Genomic DNA, 22,340 nt, shown 5'->3' with positions numbered 1-22,340 from the left:
GGAAAAATCAATTCTACGAGGGTACCATCGAGAATTTCTCTTATATTTTTTGTCCCAAAATAAGAGTCGTTTTAATTTATAATATACATTTTAAGGTGTTAAAAAAAGTAATTATGTATACTTTTTCTCAATTTTTTTCTGAATAAAAGTAAAATATTAAATATTAGAAAATTTTGAAAAAAAATCATACGAAAGTACCTTTTATTTACACATTAAAATACGTTCTAAAAGTCAAAGTGACTCTTATTCTGATATAGGAGTAATTTTTAACAGTTGCATATCCGATAAAATAATACTTTTTCATATCAATAGAGTCGTATATTAAATTTTAAAACTAATTTCCAAATAACTAAACTGATCTTTTTGGTATTGAGTTTTTCTATTTAAAATATGTAGCAGCTGGGAGCACATTCTGTTTAACGAGTAAGAAATTGATATATTTTCACGGGCCGCCTTCATTCCGTATGAATTCTTCCAAATTTCTGGTATTTGAGATGGAGTCGGTATCCAAGCTAACATGAAAAATACAAAATTCTTAGCACTTTTTCACTATCTTTAGTTGTTGAAGCTGCAGGTGGACATTTTCTTTAAAAAGAAAAGTCCAGTCACATGAGTTTAGAACATGAAGATGGAAGATCTGGAATTGTCTTTCTTAATGAGTGAGGGGTAGATAAATAAATTAGAATCACAAACGTGGCCATAAGATAATGAAATTTGAAACATTATCCTTACATATATTCCTCAAATAGAATAGATACGTGTGGACAGAGAATGTTAGTCGTTTTTTTCGATTTACACGAATACATGATGTGTACATACACGAGGTACTAGCTCCGCAGTAGATTAATATTTAATTTACTATTGTTTCACATTTTAATATAATTGAAAAGTAAATAATTCAAACAATTTTTTGCTCAACTCTTTTTCTATGGCATTTATAAAAAGCGAAACTACTAAAATTTGAAACGATAACTTTTTTGGCAGGTTCAAACAGCATATTTTAATTGAATGTATGAGGTTGTTTGGAATCTCTTATTAAGGGTCTGTGAATTGAAAATTTTGAATTTATAATTTTTAACTTATAAAATAACTAAGATATCCTAAAAAAAGTTATATTATTTCCTGAAAATATCACATGAAATTTGGAAATTATTTTAACATCCAATATTTCCATTATGTGACACTTTTGTGACTCTAGTGTTATGCCTGATTCAACATTACTTTAACTCACAATTATATATAATATAAAAAATCATTTAACTCGATAACTCAAAATTTATATAAAACACAAAAAAAAATTACTTGATACATATCAATTATTTGGCTCTGAGCATTTTTGATAACTTTAATTAAAATAATTGATAATAATATAAAATTGTTACTATATAAATTTTGCTCAACTTGTAAGATTACATAGTTCAGTGAATAAAGATAAAATTATATTTTGTTATTATTATTTCAAGTTACTTAGAACATAATGTAATATTTCACAGCACCTTTCAATAAATTCCAAATATTTAGACAAATACAAAGGTATTTGTTAAAAAGTTTAACTAAAAAGAATGCATGTTGGGCATGGAAACTTTTTTCATGATTTTTATAATTCTATATATGACAATGTTCCACAAATTTATAACCTTAAGTGTTTTTATTCATTGAAGTCTTGGATCCAAAAAGGTTGTTTTGATTGGTGGAAGATCCTAATAGTAGTTTAGAAATAAATAAGTAATATTTATATTTTACTGTAGAATAACGATCATCACATCACTCTGAAAATAAATATTAAACTGATGCTTTTAGTGATTTAGAATATCAATGGAGGTTGTTTTATTTCACCATTATTTATTAAATTCTAATTAAAAATATAAATAAAAGTTTATTGGAATTGCTCATACTTATTTCTAAAGTTAGCCCAACTTAAAAATTTAAAACAAAGATAATTGCAGGTTTAATTAGTTGATATTTCCAAATGAGTGATACAGTCCAAGTAGAATCAAACAAAACAAAATAAGTTACTCTCCCAACCATTTTTTTACAGTTTCCTTTTTGAGATATCTCATCCAATTCTTTATGTTTCAAAACCTACCAAAAATAGTTAATGGGTCCCACCACTTTCTCACTTTTACTCCTTTTTTCGACTAATTTTACTCAACTATCTATCTTTTATACATTAAAAATCAATTTGTCCCACCAATTCACCCATTTTCTTTCTCTTTTTCATTACTTTATACATATTTCTTAACCTCTGTGCCTAAACCAAACGTAAAGAATTGGTCGGGACGGAGGGAGTAGTAAAGATTAGAACCGGAAATTTCGTACACGACACGAAAATAACGGGGTTGGTTTGACATTGTTGGTACACGAACACGAAATTACACGGATAAATTTAGTATCGATTTTGGGTTTACACTCGGGTACATGACACGAAACGAAAGTACACGAAATAAATAAATATTTAAATAAATTTATCAAAATTATATAAATACATATATCTTACAATAATATTTTACATATAATATTTACAGAAAATAGATACAAAGTATATTCAAATTTAAATTTCATAACATTTCACTGCACTTGAGTCCATGTAACTTATTGACTTAAGACTCGACTAATAAAAATTTAATATTTAAATATATATTTTATTTATCTTTATTTTTATTATTAATTTTAAATTACACGAAACATACACGAAATGAAGGTATACGAACACAAAACATAATGAAACGAATTTTTAAGAGTTTGAGTTTGGCTTAGGCATTCATGACACGAAATACGAAAGTACACGAAACGAACGAATTAACAACTCCAGTAAAGATATACTTGGACAGAGGTTAAAGAAATATTAATTAGTACTAAAAATAGTAATAAGTAAAAGGAGATAATTAATACTCCATCCGTCCCAATTTATCTGTCATGTTTGACTTTTTACGGTCAAATTGACTCAACTTTGACGGGAAATTTCACATAATACATTTTTGAAAATATTTATAAAAATTATATTATTAGAAAGTATATTTAATCTACTTTAATATGTATTCAGTTTTTCAAAATAATAAAAGAAATAATTTTTATTTATGGTCAACGTTGAGTCAATTTGACCATCAAAAATCAAACAGGACAGATAAATCGGGACAGAGGGAGTATTTAATATATAAATAGATTTAGTGAAGTAAAATATTAGATGCGGGCCGCTGGATGATGGAGTAATAATTAGCTCGTGATTCTACTTCTTCTTTATAATAAAATCCTTATTTGCTTAAATAAAGGGTCATTGTTCCCTGACAATCATGTGTCAGGAAACTGTTAACCAACACACTGTTTCCTGGTCGTTGGATTGTTGATCCAACGGCCAGGATTTAAAAAAAAAATTACCCGGTCCGCACTTTTTTCCCGCGGAACGCTGCCTTTCCGCGTATATTTTCCACGGAACGTCCAACCTTTCCGCGATTAATAATCGTGGAAGCACTGTACTTGTAGTTTGTAACCCTAAAACGATCACACTTTCCTTTTTGTGCAACTTTTGTCAAATTGGAAAGCAAATTTGGGGGAATTATTGGTTTTGTTCATCCTTACTCAGTAAATACATTTGGTAAGCTCAATTTCTTGTTTTTTTCTTGTTGTAATAATGGATACGATGTTTGCTAGGTTTGAAGGTAGAATAGCTTTGAAAAAAGTGATAATGTTGTAAATATTGAGGTTGTTGATGTTAGTGGTAGTTGCTTACGTAATGATAATGTAGATTATGTTAACCTTGTTGATGATTGTGATGAAGATGTTTTTTTTAGTGAACATAGATTTGAAAATGAAGATTTGCATGAAAATAGTGAATTTATGCATGATAGTAGTGAGACTAGGGATAAGAGTGTTGTTGGGGAAGAAGATATTGTAATTCCTTTCTTGAGTCAAAATTTCCCTAATTTGGTAGCCGCCGAAGATGTAATTAGGGCCTACGCTTTGAAAAATGGGTTTGCAATTAAGATCCAAAATATGCAAAGGCGTGTGGACAAAATAATATATGCTCGTACTTATGTTTGTAATTTAGCGGGAGAAAATCGCGATAAAGAACCTGTAGAGGATAAAGAAGTTTTGATAGGAAGTGTAGGTAGTGAGAAGAAAAAAAGGCGTAGAGATAAACTTCCTAGAAGTGGATGTAAATTTAGGATTTATGTGATTAATAGGCGAAATACAAGGTATTGGGGGATAACATCGTGGGAGTTAAATCACAATCACGAAGTTGTGTCGCATTCGAAGATGAGTTTGATTAAAAGAGAGTGACATATAACCGCCACTCAAAAGAATTTAATTAAGAGTTTCCATGTTTCAGGGTATTGCGCCTAGACAATAAATGAATATATTTGGAAAAATGCACGGATGAGAGGAGCAAGTTGGGTTTCATGCCCAACACTTGAGAAATGTCGTGCGTGATTTTAGAAAAGATAATTTGGGGGTGAATGATGCTCAAGTGGGATTGAATTTGTTACATCGGTTAGAAGAGGAAAATGGAGGAATTTTTTTTATTCAGACTCTAATTGATGAATAAGGAAGATTGAAGTGCCTTTTAATGGTTGACCCCCAGTTATTGTTGGCCAACAAAAATTTTGGCGATGTGGTTGAATTCGATACAACATATCGAATGAATAGTTATGTTATGCCGTTTGTGCCGTTCACTGGGGTGAATCATCAATATCAATCAGTTCTCTTTGGATTTGCATTAATGCGTGATGAATTGAAGACTACATTTGAGTTGGTTTTAGGTACTTGGTTAGAGGCCGTTGAAGGAAAAGCACATTTGGCTATTATCACCGATCAAGATCAAGCGATGGCGGGGGCAATTCAATCTCTCAACTACCAAACACGACACATTTGTTGTGTTCGTGGCACATTAGTAACAAATTTCCGGAGAAGCTCTCAACCTACTATGCAAAGGAAGAATTTAAAGGTGACTTCAACAATTGCATATATCACTCGTTGACCGAAGAAATTTTTGAGGATAGGTGGAAATCATTGATCTTGAAATACAAGTTAGAGGATAATACATGGTTGCAAAGCTTGTATAATTTGAAGCATAAGTGGATCGATACTAATACACGTAACATTTTTTCCGCGGGTCAAAAAACAACATCAAGAAGCGAAGGAATGAATGCCTTTTTTGATGCGTATGTAGGGTCTTGCACGGGGTTGAAAGAATTTGTTGAGGGTGCACAAAAAACTTTAGAAAGATAATTTATGCGTGAGAAGTAAGAGTATTATAATACACATCACAAAATTCATTGCATGCGAATGAATACGGCATTGGAGCACCATGTCGCTTCCATTTATACCAAAGATATGTTCAAAAAATTTCAAGACCAATTGGTTGAGGCCGCAAAGTACTTTGTGGAAAAGGATAGAGATCGTTCCTTAAAAGATGTGGAGGATACGTACTACAAATGTTATCGACCATTAATGGTTGAGTCTAAGAGAACCACTTATCTTGTTACCTTCAACAAGTTGTCATTTCGAGGTTCTTGCATATGTAGAATGTTAGAGCATTCGGGCATGCCGTGTCATCATATTATAGCCGTGTTGATAAAGAGGTGTGTGACCGAATTACCGGAACATTTTGTGAAACGGAGGTGGACGAGGGATGCCAATAGAGTTGATGGTGTGTTGCCATATCACATGCCCGGAGATGATGCCTCATCCCATGATTTGACTCCAACAAAAAGATTTAATCACATGACTTTGCTCACTGTGGGGTTTAGTCATAGTTGCATGGCATCGAAGAAACGGTATGAGTATGCCGTGAGAGTTATTAATCGAGAAACCGCAATTATTGAGAAAATGCTCGTTCATGGGGTGGAAGGTGTTGAAAGTGATTTTGATACCAAAATTACTCAAGAAAGTGGAGAGAAGTTGCATGAAACTATTCTTGACCCCGTTGTCTCGAAAACTAAAGGGCGCAAAAAAGAGCACCGAATTAAAAGTCCCGTTGAGGAACTTGCAGGGAAAAAAAGGAAATGCGGACATTGCAACATTGAGGGACATGATGCTAGAAAATGTTTAGTGAAAATGGAAGAGTTAAAAAAGAGTCAAAGTGGAAAATTGTAATTCAAATTTTTATATAACACTCTTATATATATATATATTATTTTATCGTGCTTTACACTTATATTGATTTTAGTAGTTCTACCTCAATTTGCTAACATGCATTTCTTCTTGTTATATGTAGGTGAAATGACCAATACTTCGGATGACGAGCCGGTGTCTCACGTTAGCAACACATTCTCGGACTCGGACTCCGAATTCGAGGATTGTATGTCACCAACATTTAGCGAGTTGGATGTAATCGCTCGTGCATGGGGCGAGGAACTAGCACGATTTAACGAAGGACCTCCCCAAGTGGAGGAAGAAGACCCGGAGTTGCACCCTCCCGAAGAAGAGGCATACCATTCAAGGGTTTGGGCCGAAGCATTCCATTGGTTAACCCTTCCTTGCAAGTTTGTAAGAGTGTGGAGCAATGTGCCGCCTTACTTTCTCCCCTTTTTGAACTTGGGTAAGGAGTCACCCGATGGCCCATGGAGACTATCTGAATGGGATGACGGTAAAATTGTGAAATGTGATAGGATCGCGGACATACGTAAGTTGAGGCCTCGTGAGGATGCCGCCCGGGACCAAGTACGCATTGATCACATCAAGGGCTGGGTGTCCCACCTACGTGGTGACGATACCACCGTTTGGGCTTGGAGGCGTGCAACATGGTGCAAATTCACTCTCTACGACGGGTCGAGCACCATTCCCGTCACCATATGGAATGATCACGAGACCCATGTCGAAGTCACTGAAGGTGTTCTACGTGAAGGTTGTGTTGTTGTGCTCTATTGGGTTACATGCATTGTGAGGGCCGACGCCCCCCGGGTCTCAACGCACCGACTATCGGGTGTCTCTTCTAACTTTTTAGAGATATTTAGTTAGTTAGGGTAGCTTGTATGAGAATTCCCTTTGTTTATGTATTTTGTTGTATTTTGATGTAATTTTGTCAAACTAGACAAGTTATGCACTTATTTGGATTTGAATTACGACAATTATGTAATTTCTATTTTATCATTGATCCATTACTTGAAAACTTATTATGTCGAACTACGACTTTATTTATGTGATATGAAGTAAAATGCACTTTTATTTTGTAATTTTTTATGCTTGCATGCGTGGGAATTTACATGCAAAGTTGGCAAAATGACCATAAGCTCGTCATTATAGTAAATTCATGCTTAAAATTTTAATGTCATAAGTAACAATATTGTAATCAATATTTTATTCCATAATGCAGTTCATATTGTTGAAATACATCAATATTTTACAGATTTCAAAGAAAAAAGGTGTTAAATTTTTCAAAAACTTTATGTCCTTTCCGCGGAAAATAACCGCTGAAGGCATTAACCCTTCCGCGTTTATTATCCGCGGAAAAGACATAAAGTTTTTTTGAAATGTGCCATTTGTAATGGCACATTCCCACCTATTTTAAAGGATACCAACAACAATCCAGTGTTATATCATCAGTATAACAACAACAAGCCTGTCAAATTCCAAAAAAAATCATCAAAATTAGGCACCCCTCCAAATATGGCCCAAATCGCCAAAAATTTTCAAAACCTAAAAAATTGAAGGTTCTCCAAACCCTTAAAAATTGCACACAAGTTGAAGGGGCCCATTATATACACAAATCAATAAAAACAAAAATAAAAAAGCTAAAAAGGGGACGGGAAATGGACACGGTCGATAAATGACCGATATAAATGAAACAAGTGTCATTTGTAATTAAACCGAATAAAAGATACGTGATGATGTTCAAATGAAATGAAACAAGTTCAACTAAACTACACAAGTTCAACTAAACTACAAAACTAGACTGAATGACCCAACTGCTACTCTTTCCGGCTACCCTCTCTATCCTTTGCCTCATGCGATGTGTTGGTATGGGTTTAGCCATCCCTCTTTGAAGCTCCTTAGCAATCCTATAACGAAAGATCTCCACGTCCGAGGCATCCCAACGCACTTTAGCGAGGTCATATCCCTGCAAGGTGTAGTCCATATATTTGCACACGTATACACCGCAATTTGCGTAGTTATCTTGTTTAGGCATTGGATCCCAAATATGAACTAAAGGCTCTTCCTCTGGGACATTTCTATTCTTGCCTACATAACGAAGCATACCTCTAATAACTCCAACCAAACACAGAACAAAAAACATCAGTTCACGAAAGAAATAAGGAAAGATTTCAAAAATACAATATAAGGTGTCGTCGAGGAACTATTACCACGCACTCTTCTTGTAACATCCGGGATATCGCGTGTAATTATTTTTATCAATAAATAATTTTTATATGATTATTATGTGATTTTTGATGAATTATCTGATGATTGGTGTGGATATGTGAATGCTTATATGTGATAAAGTATAAGTATGGTAATTTTATTATGACCAGAATAAAATATAGATAATTACGGTATTTTTCTGGTAATTTTTGGGTTGTTATATGATTTTATATTAATTTATGAATTTATTAGTTATTTTCTGAATAATTACAAAATTATTTTAAAAGCCAGGAATCGTCCGACTTCAACCATTTTTACATTTTTACAACCCGAAACTCTTCCGAAAACTCCTTTCTAGCTTAATCTGGTAATTCCGGACATTTTTCGTATTTTGACCTTTCGGATCCGGATTACGGTTTGACCCGTGCGCGGCCCGGCGCAAGATTTTCGATACGATAATCATTTCGGTGAATTAACAAAACTCGTATTCTCGAAAGACGGAATATTATTACGTTATTCTCGTATATAGTGTTTTATAAGAAGCCCGGTTTGGATAATTATCCAATACGGGTATCAAATCGGATCGCTTTTGCAGTTACTTAGCGGCTAATCAACTAATTTAACGATCCAAAATGATCCGACACGAACAATATTCCAAAAATATATATAGCCCATTCATCATTTTATTTTATTCGTATAATCACAATCAGTCAGTAAAACCCCGTAAAATACAGAGAAAATGCTGAATTTATGTCGTGTTCTTGAGAATCAAACGTACGAACGAAGGCGTTATCGAACTCTGATTCGGCCATACAATATATCAAATCGAAGCTCTCGAAAATTACTTTCTGATTTAATCATCCGTTTTTATGCAAGAATCAAGGTATTTTTCTTATTTAGTTGTTTTATTTCGAATTAATTAAAGATTAAATTATGAAATTTTGTTCCTGATGTTGTTTGTGTGAATTGATGACATAATCATGTAGATAATAATTTTCTGGTCAATTTGGTATATTATATGTCAAAAACTGAGTTCAATAACATGGTTAAATTTGAGTTTGATTTTCGGATTATGAAATTAGGGTTTAAATATTTTGAATGTTCTAAATCGAATTTGGGGCTTTTAATATCATTGAATCTGGACTGAAATGGAAGGCACCAGTTTTTAGATCGTTTCCTGTACAATCGATTTATGTAAACAGTTAATGTGTTAACCTTCGATTTCGGGTCGCCTGAAAAAGTTAAGCGGCGGCGGCGTAAACTGTCGGCTGGTTTTCCGGCCAAAAGATTCGTTGTTTATCAAGTCTGATCTTACGATCGTATTCCTGGCATCAAGCAGCATAAACGCTGATAATTTGGGCTCGTTCTGGGCAATGTCGTGGTTCGCCGGAAAGCTTGGTGGCCGCCGTTAATGGCGGCCGGCCACCGGAGTTCAAATCGGGGAAGACGACGGGGAAATTACACTTTGGTACCCCGAAGTTTTCCCTGATTTGCAAACGTGATATTCTGGTTTTAAAAATTCATAAAATTCAGATTTCTATTTATAAAAATTCCAAAAATCAGATTGTTGTTTATATAATTACAAAAATTGTATTTTTTTTATTATTTTCAGAAAATTGTTTTTAAATTCTAAAAAAATATCCAAAAATGGTTATTTTAATTTCCAAAAATTATTTTTAATTCAAAAATAAATCTAAATTATTTATTTAATTAATTTTAGTTAATAATTAACTAATTAATCAGTCAATTAATTTAAATATTAATTGATTAATTAGTTTAATTATTTATTAATTGATTTTAATTAATAATTTAATTGGATTTAATAATTTAAAATTGATTTAAAAATTCCGAAAAATAGTTTCGAGTTTTAAAATATTATTCTAAATTATTTTTAAGGATCGATAATTATTATAAAATTATTTTAAAGTCATATTCGGGTGTTCGAACCCTATTATTTAATTATAAAATGATTCGAAGTCCAATTTTAATTCCTGAAAAATATTCAAAAATTTGTAATAAATATATGGAAAATCATTTTGACCCTGAATCTTCTTTGAAAAATTATTCTGATCGAATACCTTACGTGTTATGTGTAATATCCCATATTTTCAAATCTTATTATTATAATTATCTAGACTTGTTTATGTGATTTTATGTGAATTTTGCTGAATTATCTGATAATTGGAATTGATGTTTGGGTGTTTATATGTGACATTATTTGAATATTTGAATTTTTATATGTTCGGAATAAAATATAGATAATTGTGATATTTTTCTGGTAATTTTTGGACTGTTATATGATTTTATATTGATTTATGAATTATTAATTATTTTCTGAATAATTACCAAAATTATTTTATAAAGCCGGGAATCGTCCAACCTCAACCGTTTTTGCATTTTTATAACCCGAAACTCTTCCGAAAACTCCTTCCTAACCTAATCTGGTAATTCCGGACATTTTCCGTGTTTTGACTTTTTCAATCTGGATTACGATTTGACCTGTGCGCGGCCCGGCGCAAGATTTTCGATACGATAGTTATTTCGGTAATCAATAAAACCCGTATTCTCGAGAGACGGGATATTTTTACGTTATTTTCGTATATAGTGTTTTATAAAAAGCCCGGTTTTAATAATTATCCAATTCTGGTATTGAATTGTATCGTTTTTATAGTTACTTAGCGGCTAAGTAACTAATTTAACGATCCAAAACGATCCAGAACGATCCAATATTTCATAAATATAAATAGCCTATTTCTTATTTCATTTATTCCGTTTATTCATTTGCAACCAGTTAAAATACTGTAAATACAGAGAAAAACCCGAGAAATCGATACGTTCCTGAGAATCAAACACAAGAACGAAGGCGTTATCGAACTCCGATTCGGGCGTGCAACATATCAAAACGAAGCTCTCGAAATCTTCTTTCTGAATCAATCATCAGTTTTTGCCCAGAAATCATGGTAATTTTCTTATTTAATTATTTATATTCGAATTATTTGATAATTAAATTATGAAAATTTGTTCTTGATGTTGTTGATGTGATTTGATGCTTCCATGTTGTAGAGCATATTTTTCTGGTCGATTTGGTATATTATACTTCAAAAATAGAGTTCAATATCATGTAGAAATTGAAGTTTGATTTTCTGAAAGTTATTTGAATATGTGTTCTTGGTGTTCTTGAAAATTTCTGAGAATCAAACCTAAATTTGAGAGTGATGCAGACTTCAGAATTCAAAGTATGAGTAACCAAAATGTTCAGATTTTCATGCTCTTTCTGTTTACGCCATCAAATCTTTCAAACGATTAATAATTTGTAAAGTCGTATTTTAGGGTTTATACCCCGATTTGGGGGTTTTTGATTGAATAATATTTGAATGATTTTGATGTGATAATTAGCTTCTCCATGTTATGTGCAATCGATTTATACTATTATTCTGTTCGTTCTATTTCTAAATCGGTTAAATCGAGTTTTTGTTTATATTGTTTTATTTGTTTTAAATTTCGATTTTTCAGTTTACATGGAGGTTGATTGATATTTATGATTATATGAACTTGTTGTATAGTTCCTGAGCTGTGTTTTGCGAGTTAATTCGTCTGATTTGGTTAAGGATTCGTCGAGATCGGCGTTTGGCCGGAAAAGCTTGGTCTTGCCGGCTTTAATGGCAACGGCCGGCGAGTTCTTCAGATTCATGGCTGACCCGGTTCCTTCTTCCCTAACCCGAGTTTCAACCCGGCTAAGACCCGATTTTGATCCTCTTTTTCCCAACTCGAATTTCAGAAACCTGTTTCTGATATTTTCTTTTTATTTTTAATTCAAAATTCTTTTTCTTATTTACAAAATTCATTTTTTATTTTGAAAATCATTATTTTAATTCTGAAAATTTATTTTAATTCAAAAATAAATCTTAATTATTTAATTAATTAATTTTAGTTGGTAATTAATTATTTAATTGGTCAATTAATTTAAATATTAATTGATTAATTAATTTAATTAGTTATTAATTAATTTTAATTGATCTAATAATTAGATTTAATTATTTAAAATTGATTTAAAAATTCTGAAAAATAGTTTCGAGTTTTAAAATATTATTTTAAATTATTTTCCAGGCTCGATAATTCTTATAAAATTATTTTCGAGTGTTCAAGCCCTATTATTTAATTATTAAATGATTCGGAGATTGTTTTTATTCCGAAAAATGTTCAAAAATTCATAATAAATCAACCGTTCGTCCGTTTAATACGAAACGAACGCCTCCAGACTCAGAAAAATATTCTGCTTTCATTAAAAATACTTTCGAGACCCAGATCCTTTGTTTCGAAAGGTCGCTTATTTTACGAATGATTCTGAGTCGTTAATTCATCGATAAATCATATTTTTGACCTGATTTCAGTTTTAAACATATCGAGTTGAACCTTTTGACGAACTGAATTATATGTGATATGAATTATGTGATACGTGAGTTATGTGTTTACGTGCTATGTGAATTATGTGCATATATGTGGATCAAGAGTCCTGTGTTTGTCTGTTAGATTTATGTGTGGGCTATCGTATGGGTAGACGATAGGCTTTTGACGCGCAGTTCGTCGAGTGATTATCGTTTAGACAATTAAAGCTATATCTTTTAATTATAGATGCGGATCTCTTGAGTTGAGCGGGACAAGACGTTGGATAAAGAATGAGATGGAATGGTATCGGGTATCTGGCTTCTAGCAATCGCAGGAGCAGCATATCAGTAAAATGTTGAAAATAAAGACGGTGATATTTTGAGACAGAATGTCAGAATAGATGCGGTTTTGCGAGTGTGACTAACTGCTAAAAAAAACCCAAAGGCAAGTACCCCTTACCCCTGACTTCACTTATCATTCAAGTGACGTTTATTTCGAATTATATTATGCAAGTATTGTTTTCCCTATTCTCTGTTCGGAATAGATAAATATTTTACATATCGCTGAATTAAATAATTCTGTTTATGCAAATACTCATCTGCTATTCTATATTCAAAATAGTCAAGTGATTTTACTTATCCAATTTCTGGATTTATAAATATTTTGGATTTTGAGAAAAGTGATTTGGTTGTGAATATTCCTCCCAAGTTAATGGGGGAATAAAATTATTTCGGGTGTCGAGTATTATGACCCCTTTTCAATAAAAGGTTTTGAGATATGTTGGTTACTGGTAGCGTAAGAGGCCGAGGCACCGGTCCAGCGTGAGCTATTATACGGAAGTGCAATAAAGAAGTGTAATATCTTACAAGGCTAGTTATGCCTTTTCTGGCGCCCTATAGGTACCGTATGTCTTCGGGATACGGGTAGTACCTATATTAACGGTATGGCTGCGGGATACCGGTGTTGTTTCATGACTGATCATCAGGAACAGCATAGTGCATAATTTGGTTCCAATCGATATTATTACATTACTTTTGATAATCTTATAAGGAAGGATTTATCAACTATTTCTGTTTTGGAATAATGGTAAAATGCAGTTTTAATTTAGATTCTAATTTATGCCGATACTCACGTTGTTGTTAAATATCAAAGGTGGTATTAGTATAGATGAATGATGTTGACTTCAGTATGGAATGTTGTGAGCATCAAAGTTCATATTGATATCTAATTTGATATGACAGCAAAATAAGTATTAATTTGAAGAGTTCGGTTTTGAATAAAATTTATGATTCAATCCATAATCATTGTTTCATGTTATTGTGGTTTACGATATTTCCGTAAACACTGTTTTACGAGTTTTATTCTCGTCAAGATTCAAAGTATTGCTGAAGCCTTTCGCTTGAAAATATCAAAAAGAGTTTATAATTCAGCAATTATGATTTTAAATGTTCTGCTCTAATGCAGATATCGGTTTTATATCAAAAGACCCTATATATGCTATAATGATCTTGCTGAGCATTTCTTCCGCTCATACTTGCCTGTTTTTAAATTTAACCTCCAGTGAGGATTAGCTTGCGCTACTTAGCTGCGAAATTCGAGGAAGCAAAGAAGAAGCTCTTGGAAGGTGGTTGGTCCAGGGTTTGCGGACTAGTGTAAGTTTTATTGTGTAAAGTTATTTATATTAGATTATATTATAGTTGTATATTTTATTTGGGCCTAGTATACTTCATTTCGAAGTTATACTAGTGGGTTTAATTGTGAGTTGGAATTTATTGAAAAGAGTTTTAAAAGAAAGTGAGAAAAATTATTTATGGAATTTGGATATCTTGTTTCTAGAACTGTAACCTTAAAAGATCTTGGATTAGTTTAGGGTCATTTATGATAAATATCTTCCGCTGGCATTTATTATTTGATTTAACAGGTTATTTTGGATTGAGGTTTCATCGTGACGACCAAATCCCCTGACCCCGGATTTGGGGGCGTTACAGGTTGGTATCAGAGCTGAGGTTATAGTAAACTAGAAACGAGAGTGTGTAGGAGTGTGTATAGCTATGTGAGGACGTTTGAGCTCATATCGAGTTCCTGTTGGACTATTGAATATAGTACCAACGAATAAGTTAAGATAAGGCGTATTTGTTTGAGATGATTGTGCTGAACTGTATGGAACTCCGGGAAGCTGCAAATTTCTATTGTGGAATCTTCCGAGACTACGATTCGACGATGATGGATATTATCGATATCCTTAGAATATGAAGAAGTATCTAGAATCGGATGACGAGTCAACAGAAGAGTTCAAATTCAAGATAAATATTAAGACTTTGGCAATACCTTCTATTTCTATAATTTCTTTTGGTTTCTCTCAAAAAGGGATATCTGTTAGAGGATATATTCCCTACCACTCATTTTCAATCATAACTATGTTTTAAATGTGCCAGAGGTTGTCATGAAGCCTATTTTTCATGCTTTGATAGCTCTGCTAAGTTATGAATATTTAACTTCCACTTTTCTTATTTGGTGGATAGTTTCTTGGTGATGTGACACCACTTGCTCATTTTGGTGCCAGAATTTTGTTCTCTGGATTTCATTTCCTTCAGAAATATCAGTTTTGAAATCTTTTCAGTTTTATTCATTTGATTTTGAATTCATTGATATTTTTATTCTGACTGAGATGAACAACCCTAATTATAGGGGAAACAAGGTATACCTGTCTGTGTGATAGGAGTTGGATGGGACGCCATCACTTGTGTGTATTGTGAATACATGAAGGTTAACAACCTTTAGTAGTGTCTTAATTTGGACACGCAATACCAAGTTCGTTTGATCATATTGATCTCTCAGTTATTCTTTTATTTCAACAATACTTTTTCTCAAATTCAGATTTTGGTTCCGTTATGGTATCAAATTCTTTTCTTTTTGAAATTCCATGATTTTGTCATCCCAAACATTCGAAGGTATGCCAATCAAGTTAAGTTGAGTATCCTGTTCAAGTCAAAGTAAGGCGATGTGATGAAATTACGAAGGACGACAGTGGACTGCAATGCGATTAAAATATGAGTGGCATATACCGAAGTCAATCTGTTTCTTTATTTCTCTCTTTATCTATCTTTATTTTCTTCTCTCTATCTTTCTTTCTATTCTTCTTTCTCGCGATCAGTAAAAAGTGATTCTATTGAATAATTGGTCAAAAAAAAAAGGTGAATGGAACAGTGGTGCACGGTGAAGCTCCTATAAAAGTTTTATTATACAAGGAATACAAGATTTATTTGAGATTATGGAAAATTGAGGTTATTTGGAAATGAAAAGTTGGCTAGAAGATCCCTAGTGCTCTCTTCTGCTGATTCCGAGGACGGAATCCTTATAAGGGGGGTAGATTGTAATATCCCATATTTTCAAATCTTATTATTATAATTATCTAGACTTGTTTATGTGATTTTATGTGAATTTTGGTGAATTATCTGATAATTGGAATTGATGTTTGGGTGTTTATATGTGACATTATTTGAATATTTGAATTTTTATATGTTCGGAATAAAATATAGATAATTGTGATATTTTTCTGGTAATTTTTGGACTGTTATATGATTTTATATTGATTTATGAATTATTAATTATTTTCTGAATAATTACCAAAATTATTTTATAAAGCCGGGAATCGTCTAACCTCAACCGTTTTTGCATTTTTATAACCCGAAACTCTTCCGAAAACTCCTTCCTAACCTAATCTGGTAATTCCGGACATTTTCCGTGTTTTGACTTTTTCAATCTGGATTACGATTTGACCTGTGCGCGGCCCGGCGCAAGATTTTCGATACGATAGTTATTTCGGTAATCAATAAAACCCGTATTCTCGAGAGACGGGATATTTTTACGTTATTTTCGTATATAGTGTTTTATAAAAAGCCCGATTTTAATAATTATCCAATTCTGGTATTGAATTGTATCGTTTTTATAGTTACTTAGCGGCTAAGTAACTAATTTAACGATCCAAAACGATCCAGAACGATCCAATATTTCATAAATATAAATAGCCTATTTCTTATTTCATTTATTCCGTTTATTCATTTGCAACCAGTTAAAATACCGTAAATACAGAGAAAAATCCGAGAAACCGATACGTTCCCGAGAATCAAACACAAGAACGAAGGCGTTATCGAACTCCGATTCGGGCGTGCAACATATCAAAACGAAGCTCTCGAAATCTTCTTTCTGAATCAATCATCAGTTTTTGCCCAGAAATCATGGTAATTTTCTTATTTAATTATTTATATTCGAATTATTTGATAATTAAATTATGAAAATTTGTTCTTGATGTTGTTGATGTGATTTGATGCTTCCATGTTGTAGAGCATATTTTTCTGGTCGATTTGGTATATTATACTTCAAAAATAGAGTTCAATATCATGTAGAAATTGAAGTTTGATTTTCTGAAAGTTATTTGAATATGTGTTCTTGGTGTTCTTGAAAATTTCTGAGAATCAAACCTAAATTCGAGAGTGATGCAGACTTCAGAATTCAAAGTATGAGTAACCAAAATGTTCAGATTTTCATGCTCTTTCTGTTTACGCCATCAAATCTTTCAAACGATTAATAATTTGTAAAGTCGTATTTTAGGGTTTATACCCCGATTTGGGGGTTTTTGATTGAATAATATTTGAATGATTTTGATGTGATAATTAGCTTCTCCATGTTATGTGCAATCGATTTATACTATTATTCTGTTCGTTCTATTTCTAAATCGGTTAAATCGAGTTTTTGTTTATATTGTTTTATTTGTTTTAAATTTCGATTTTTCAGTTTACATGGAGGTTGATTGATGTTTATGATTATATGAACTTGTTGTATAGTTCCTGAGCTGTGTTTTGCGAGTTAATTCGTCTGATTTGGTTAAGGATTCGTCGAGATCGGCGTTTGGCCGGAAAAGCTTGGTCTTGCCGGCTTTAATGGCAACGGCCGGCGAGTTCTTCAGATTCATGGCTGACCCGGTTCCTTCTTCCCTAACCCGAGTTTCAACCCGGCTAAGACCCGATTTTGATCCTCTTTTTCCCAACTCGAATTTCAGAAACCTGTTTCTGATATTTTCTTTTTATTTTTAATTCAAAATTCTTTTTCTTATTTACAAAATTCATTTTTTTATTTTGAAAATCATTATTTTAATTCTGAAAATTTATTTTAATTCAAAAATAAATCTTAATTATTTAATTAATTAATTTTAGTTGGTAATTAATTATTTAATTGGTCAATTAATTTAAATATTAATTGATTAATTAATTTAATTAGTTATTAATTAATTTTAATTGATCTAATAATTAGATTTAATTATTTAAAATTGATTTAAAAATTCTGAAAAATAGTTTCGAGTTTTAAAATATTATTTTAAATTATTTTCCAGGCTCGATAATTCTTATAAAATTATTTTCGAGTGTTCAAGCCCTATTATTTAATTATTAAATGATTCGGAGATTGTTTTTATTCCGAAAAATGTTCAAAAATTCATAATAAATCAACCGTTCGTCCGTTTAATACGAAACGAACGCCTCCAGACTCAGAAAAATATTCTGCTTTCATTAAAAATACTTTCGAGACCCAGATCCTTTGTTTCGAAAGGTCGTTTATTTTACGAATGATTATGAGTCGTTAATTCATCGATAAATCATATTTTTGACCTGATTTCAGTTTTAAACATATCGAGTTGAACCTTTTGACGAACTGAATTATATGTGATATGAATTATGTGATATGTGAGTTATGTGTTTACGTGCTATGTGAATTATGTGCATATATGTGGATCAAGAGTCCTGTGTTTGTCTGTTAGATTTATGTGTGGGCTATCGTATGGGTAGACGATAGGCTTTTGACGCGCAGTTCGTCGAGTGATTATCGTTTAGACAATTAAAGCTATATCTTTTAATTATAGATGCGGATCTCTTGAGTTGAGCGGGACAAGACGTTGGATAAAGAATGAGATGGAATGGTATCGGGTATCTGGCTTCTAGCAATCGCAGGAGCAACATATCAGTAAAATGTTGAAAATAAAGACGGTGATATTTTGAGACAGAATGTCAAAATAGATGCGGTTTTGCGAGTGTGACTAACTGCTAAAAAAAACCCAAAGGCAAGTACCCCTTACCCCTGACTTCACTTATCATTCAAGTGACGTTTATTTCGAATTATATTATGCAAGTATTGTTTTCCCTATTCTCTGTTCGGAATAGATAAATATTTTACATATCGCTGAATTAAATAATTCTGTTTATGCAAATACTCATCTGCTATTCTATATTCAAAATAGTCAAGTGATTTTACGTATCCAATTTCTGGATTTATAAATGTTTTGGATTTTGAGAAAAGTGATTTGGTTGTGAATATTCCTCCCAAGTTAATGGGGGAATAAAATTATTTCGGGTGTCGAGTATTATGACCCCTTTTCAATAAAAGGTTTTGAGATATGTTGGTTACTGGTAGCGTAAGAGGCCGAGGCACCGGTCCAGCGTGAGCTATTATACGGAAGTGCAATAAAGAAGTGTAATATCTTACAAGGCTAGTTATGCCTTTTCTGGCGCCCTATAGGTACCGTATGTCTTCGGGATACGGGTAGTACCTATATTAACGGTATGGCTGCGGGATACCGGTGTTGTTTCATGACTGATCATCAGGAACAGCATAGTGCATAATTTGGTTCCAATCGATATTATTACATTACTTTTGATAATCTTATAAGGAAGGATTTATCAACTATTTCTGTTTTGGAATAATGGTAAAATGCAGTTTTAATTTAGATTCTAATTTATGCCGATACTCACGTTGTTGTTAAATATCAAAGGTGGTATTAGTATAGATGAATGATGTTGACTTCAGTATGGAATGTTGTGAGCATCAAAGTTCATATTGATATCTAATTTGATATGACAGCAAAATAAGTATTAATTTGAAGAGTTCGGTTTTGAATAAAATTTATGATTCAATCCATAATCATTGTTTCATGTTATTGTGGTTTACGATATTTCCGTAAACACTGTTTTACGAGTTTTATTCTCGTCAAGATTCAAAGTATTGCTGAAGCCTTTCGCTTGAAAATATCAAAAAGAGTTTATAATTCAGCAATTATGATTTTAAATGTTCTGCTCTAATGCAGATATCGGTTTTATATCAAAAGACCCTATATATGCTATAATGATCTTGCTGAGCATTTCTTCCGCTCATACTTGCCTGTTTTTAAATTTAACCTCCAGTGAGGATTAGCTTGCGCTACTTAGCTGCGAAATTCGAGGAAGCAAAGAAGAAGCTCTTGGAAGGTGGTTGGTCCAGGGTTTGCGGACTAGTGTAAGTTTTATTGGGTAAAGTTATTTATATTAGATTATATTATAGTTGTATATTTTATTTGGGCCTAGTATACTTCACGAAGTTATACTAGTGGGTTTAATTGTGAGTTGGAATTTATTGAAAAGAGTTTTAAAAGAAAGTGAGAAAAATTTATTTGTGGAATTTGGATATCTTGTTTCTAGAACTGTAACCTTAAAAGATCTTGGATTAGTTTGGGGTCATTTATGATAAATATCTTCCGCTGGCATTTATTATTTGATTTAACAGGTTATTTTGGATTGAGGTTTCATCGTGACGACCAAATCCCCTGACCCCGGATTTGGGGGCGTTACATTATGTGCTACGTGCTCACTGATTGATGCGTTATATGCCTATGTGGCTGTGGTTTGACTGTTTTAGTCATAACTTTCAATCCGTAAATCGGATTTGGGTGAAACGAAGGGTAGATAAAAGCTTATGACGTCTATATGACGATTAGAATAATATGAGTATGAATAATTGATAGATACTTGTGATGCCTAGAAGAGTCAGCAAGGCATAGAAATGGAAACAAGTGATCCATAAATAGAATCGAAGCGTAAAAAGGAAAGGCAAGTGATTGATAAATAGAAGTAAGGCATAGAAAGAGAAGGAAAGTGGTTGATGAGTTAAACTATTAGATGAGTACAAGTAAAGTGGAAATCGTCGGTGATAAGGCAAGTACTTCTGAACCTTCTTCACGATATATTGCAAATATTTTTGAACTGTTTCATAACATGTCATTATTATTCAAAATAACTCATGTTTTATATTGTAAGTGCTTTAAACTATTTAACCTTGAACCCTGATTCTTATTGATCTTGAGCCATAAGCCTTATTCTTCATAAACCATTGATTGTTGAATTCCCAGAACGAGCCATACACTTACGATACTACTCCACAAACACATATCTACCACATACTGATTCTGATATTGAATCTCTTAACATACCAACCCTTGTTCCTTGTTTAACAGAAGACCAATTATTAGAACCCTTGAACCCTTGGTCTTCTACTATCTGATTCTTTGCTCGATTGAAAGCCAATCTTTTTGAATTCCCTGTCACGCCTTCATGGTGTTATGAATCACCCTACGCTTCAAGATAAATGTTGTTTATGATTCAGCTTATTGATTTATATTGGTTATCATATTGAATTGTTTTAAAATTGAACGGTTTTATAAATGTGGACCAGATTCGTGGTCGGACCAAATTCGTGGTCATAATAGGCCAATGCGTGCCTTGGATCCAATATATAGAGCAAAGTTGGGAGCCTTACTCGGGGTTAGTGCGTGACTGATCAGCAGCCTAACCTTGATTTTTAAAATGAAAAGTGAATATCCAATTCTAATCATTGCTTATTCAGAAACTTGATTCATCTGAATCACTTCAATTGATTATTGTTTAACCTCCGTTGTTGCTATTATTACTTGCTGAGCTAGTTAGCTCACTCTTGCAAATCTTTTTATGTTTTCAACAGTTAAAAAGGAAATTGTTGGTAACAAGGATTCCCTGTCCAGTGTGCTAGCTAGAGTTTCCGGTTAAGTTGGATCGAGCTAACATGAGCTTTTTATTGTAGATGAGTTATGCAAGATTGTAACAACTGATATCATTAGAAACTGTACGAGGTAATTAAAGTTAAGGTTGTGGCTTGTTATCATACTTTAACCTGTTGCGATTCGTGGTTGTGTAAAGAAGGGTCAATGCATATAATACTTTATATACAGGTTTGTATACTGTGTGTGTGTATTGTGAGCCCCAAACTTCTGACCCGGGTTTGGAGGGCGTAACACTTCTTCTTCGGGATATTAAGCATTGTAGTTCATAGGATCAAGTACCATCACGCCTCATTCCTTCACAGAAAATACCATGACAATCCAATGATTCGATTCACGCTCGCGGGAACAAATATGTAGTCCACCTGGTTAATTGGTGGACCTACCCCACAACTCGCCAAAGTAAGAAAAAAATGCATGGTCTTCGCAGAAAAGGGAAGTGAGTAGTCCACTTTATTCGCTAACTCCATAATAAGAGGATCCATGAAGTAGTATGAAGGCATCCTCGGATACACCCCCGCGGCAGCTATGGCTTTCTCACGATCACGCAACAACCACTGCAAGAAACAGGTTATCACACAATAATTGTAAAATATAAAAATTTAAAATGAAATAAAAGGAACAACATAAATGAAAGAAGGTCAAAGATTATACCACGTAAGCATATATGATCCAATCATCTAGCCATCCTTTGGGTTGCAAACTCTTCATAACATCTGTGTCCAAGGTCCACATACGATCATGTTTAACAGGACCAATCCCA

The 22,340-nt window shown here is 32.9% G+C and overlaps 1 protein-coding gene across 1 annotated transcript; it reads left to right on the top strand.

Moving 5' to 3' along the window:
- The first annotated feature begins 5,283 nt into the window (after window positions 1-5,283).
- Window positions 5,284-6,093, top strand: LOC141691864 (protein FAR1-RELATED SEQUENCE 3-like). Its single transcript, XM_074496616.1, has one exon. The coding sequence runs from the start codon at window positions 5,284-5,286 to the stop codon at window positions 6,091-6,093; it is 810 nt and encodes a 269-aa protein (XP_074352717.1).
- The last annotated feature ends 16,247 nt before the right edge of the window (window positions 6,094-22,340 follow it).

The sequence above is a fragment of the Apium graveolens genome, chromosome 10, assembly GCF_009905375.1.
Source record: "Apium graveolens cultivar Ventura chromosome 10, ASM990537v1, whole genome shotgun sequence".
NCBI lineage: Eukaryota > Viridiplantae > Streptophyta > Magnoliopsida > Apiales > Apiaceae > Apium > Apium graveolens.
This window is presented reverse-complemented; position numbering and strand designations above follow the sequence as displayed.

What these genes read in the sequence shown, in the direction of transcription:
- LOC141691864 (XM_074496616.1), top strand. Translation starts at nt 5,284, where the DNA reads ATGAATACGGCATTGGAGCACCATGTCGCTTCCATTTATACCAAAGAT.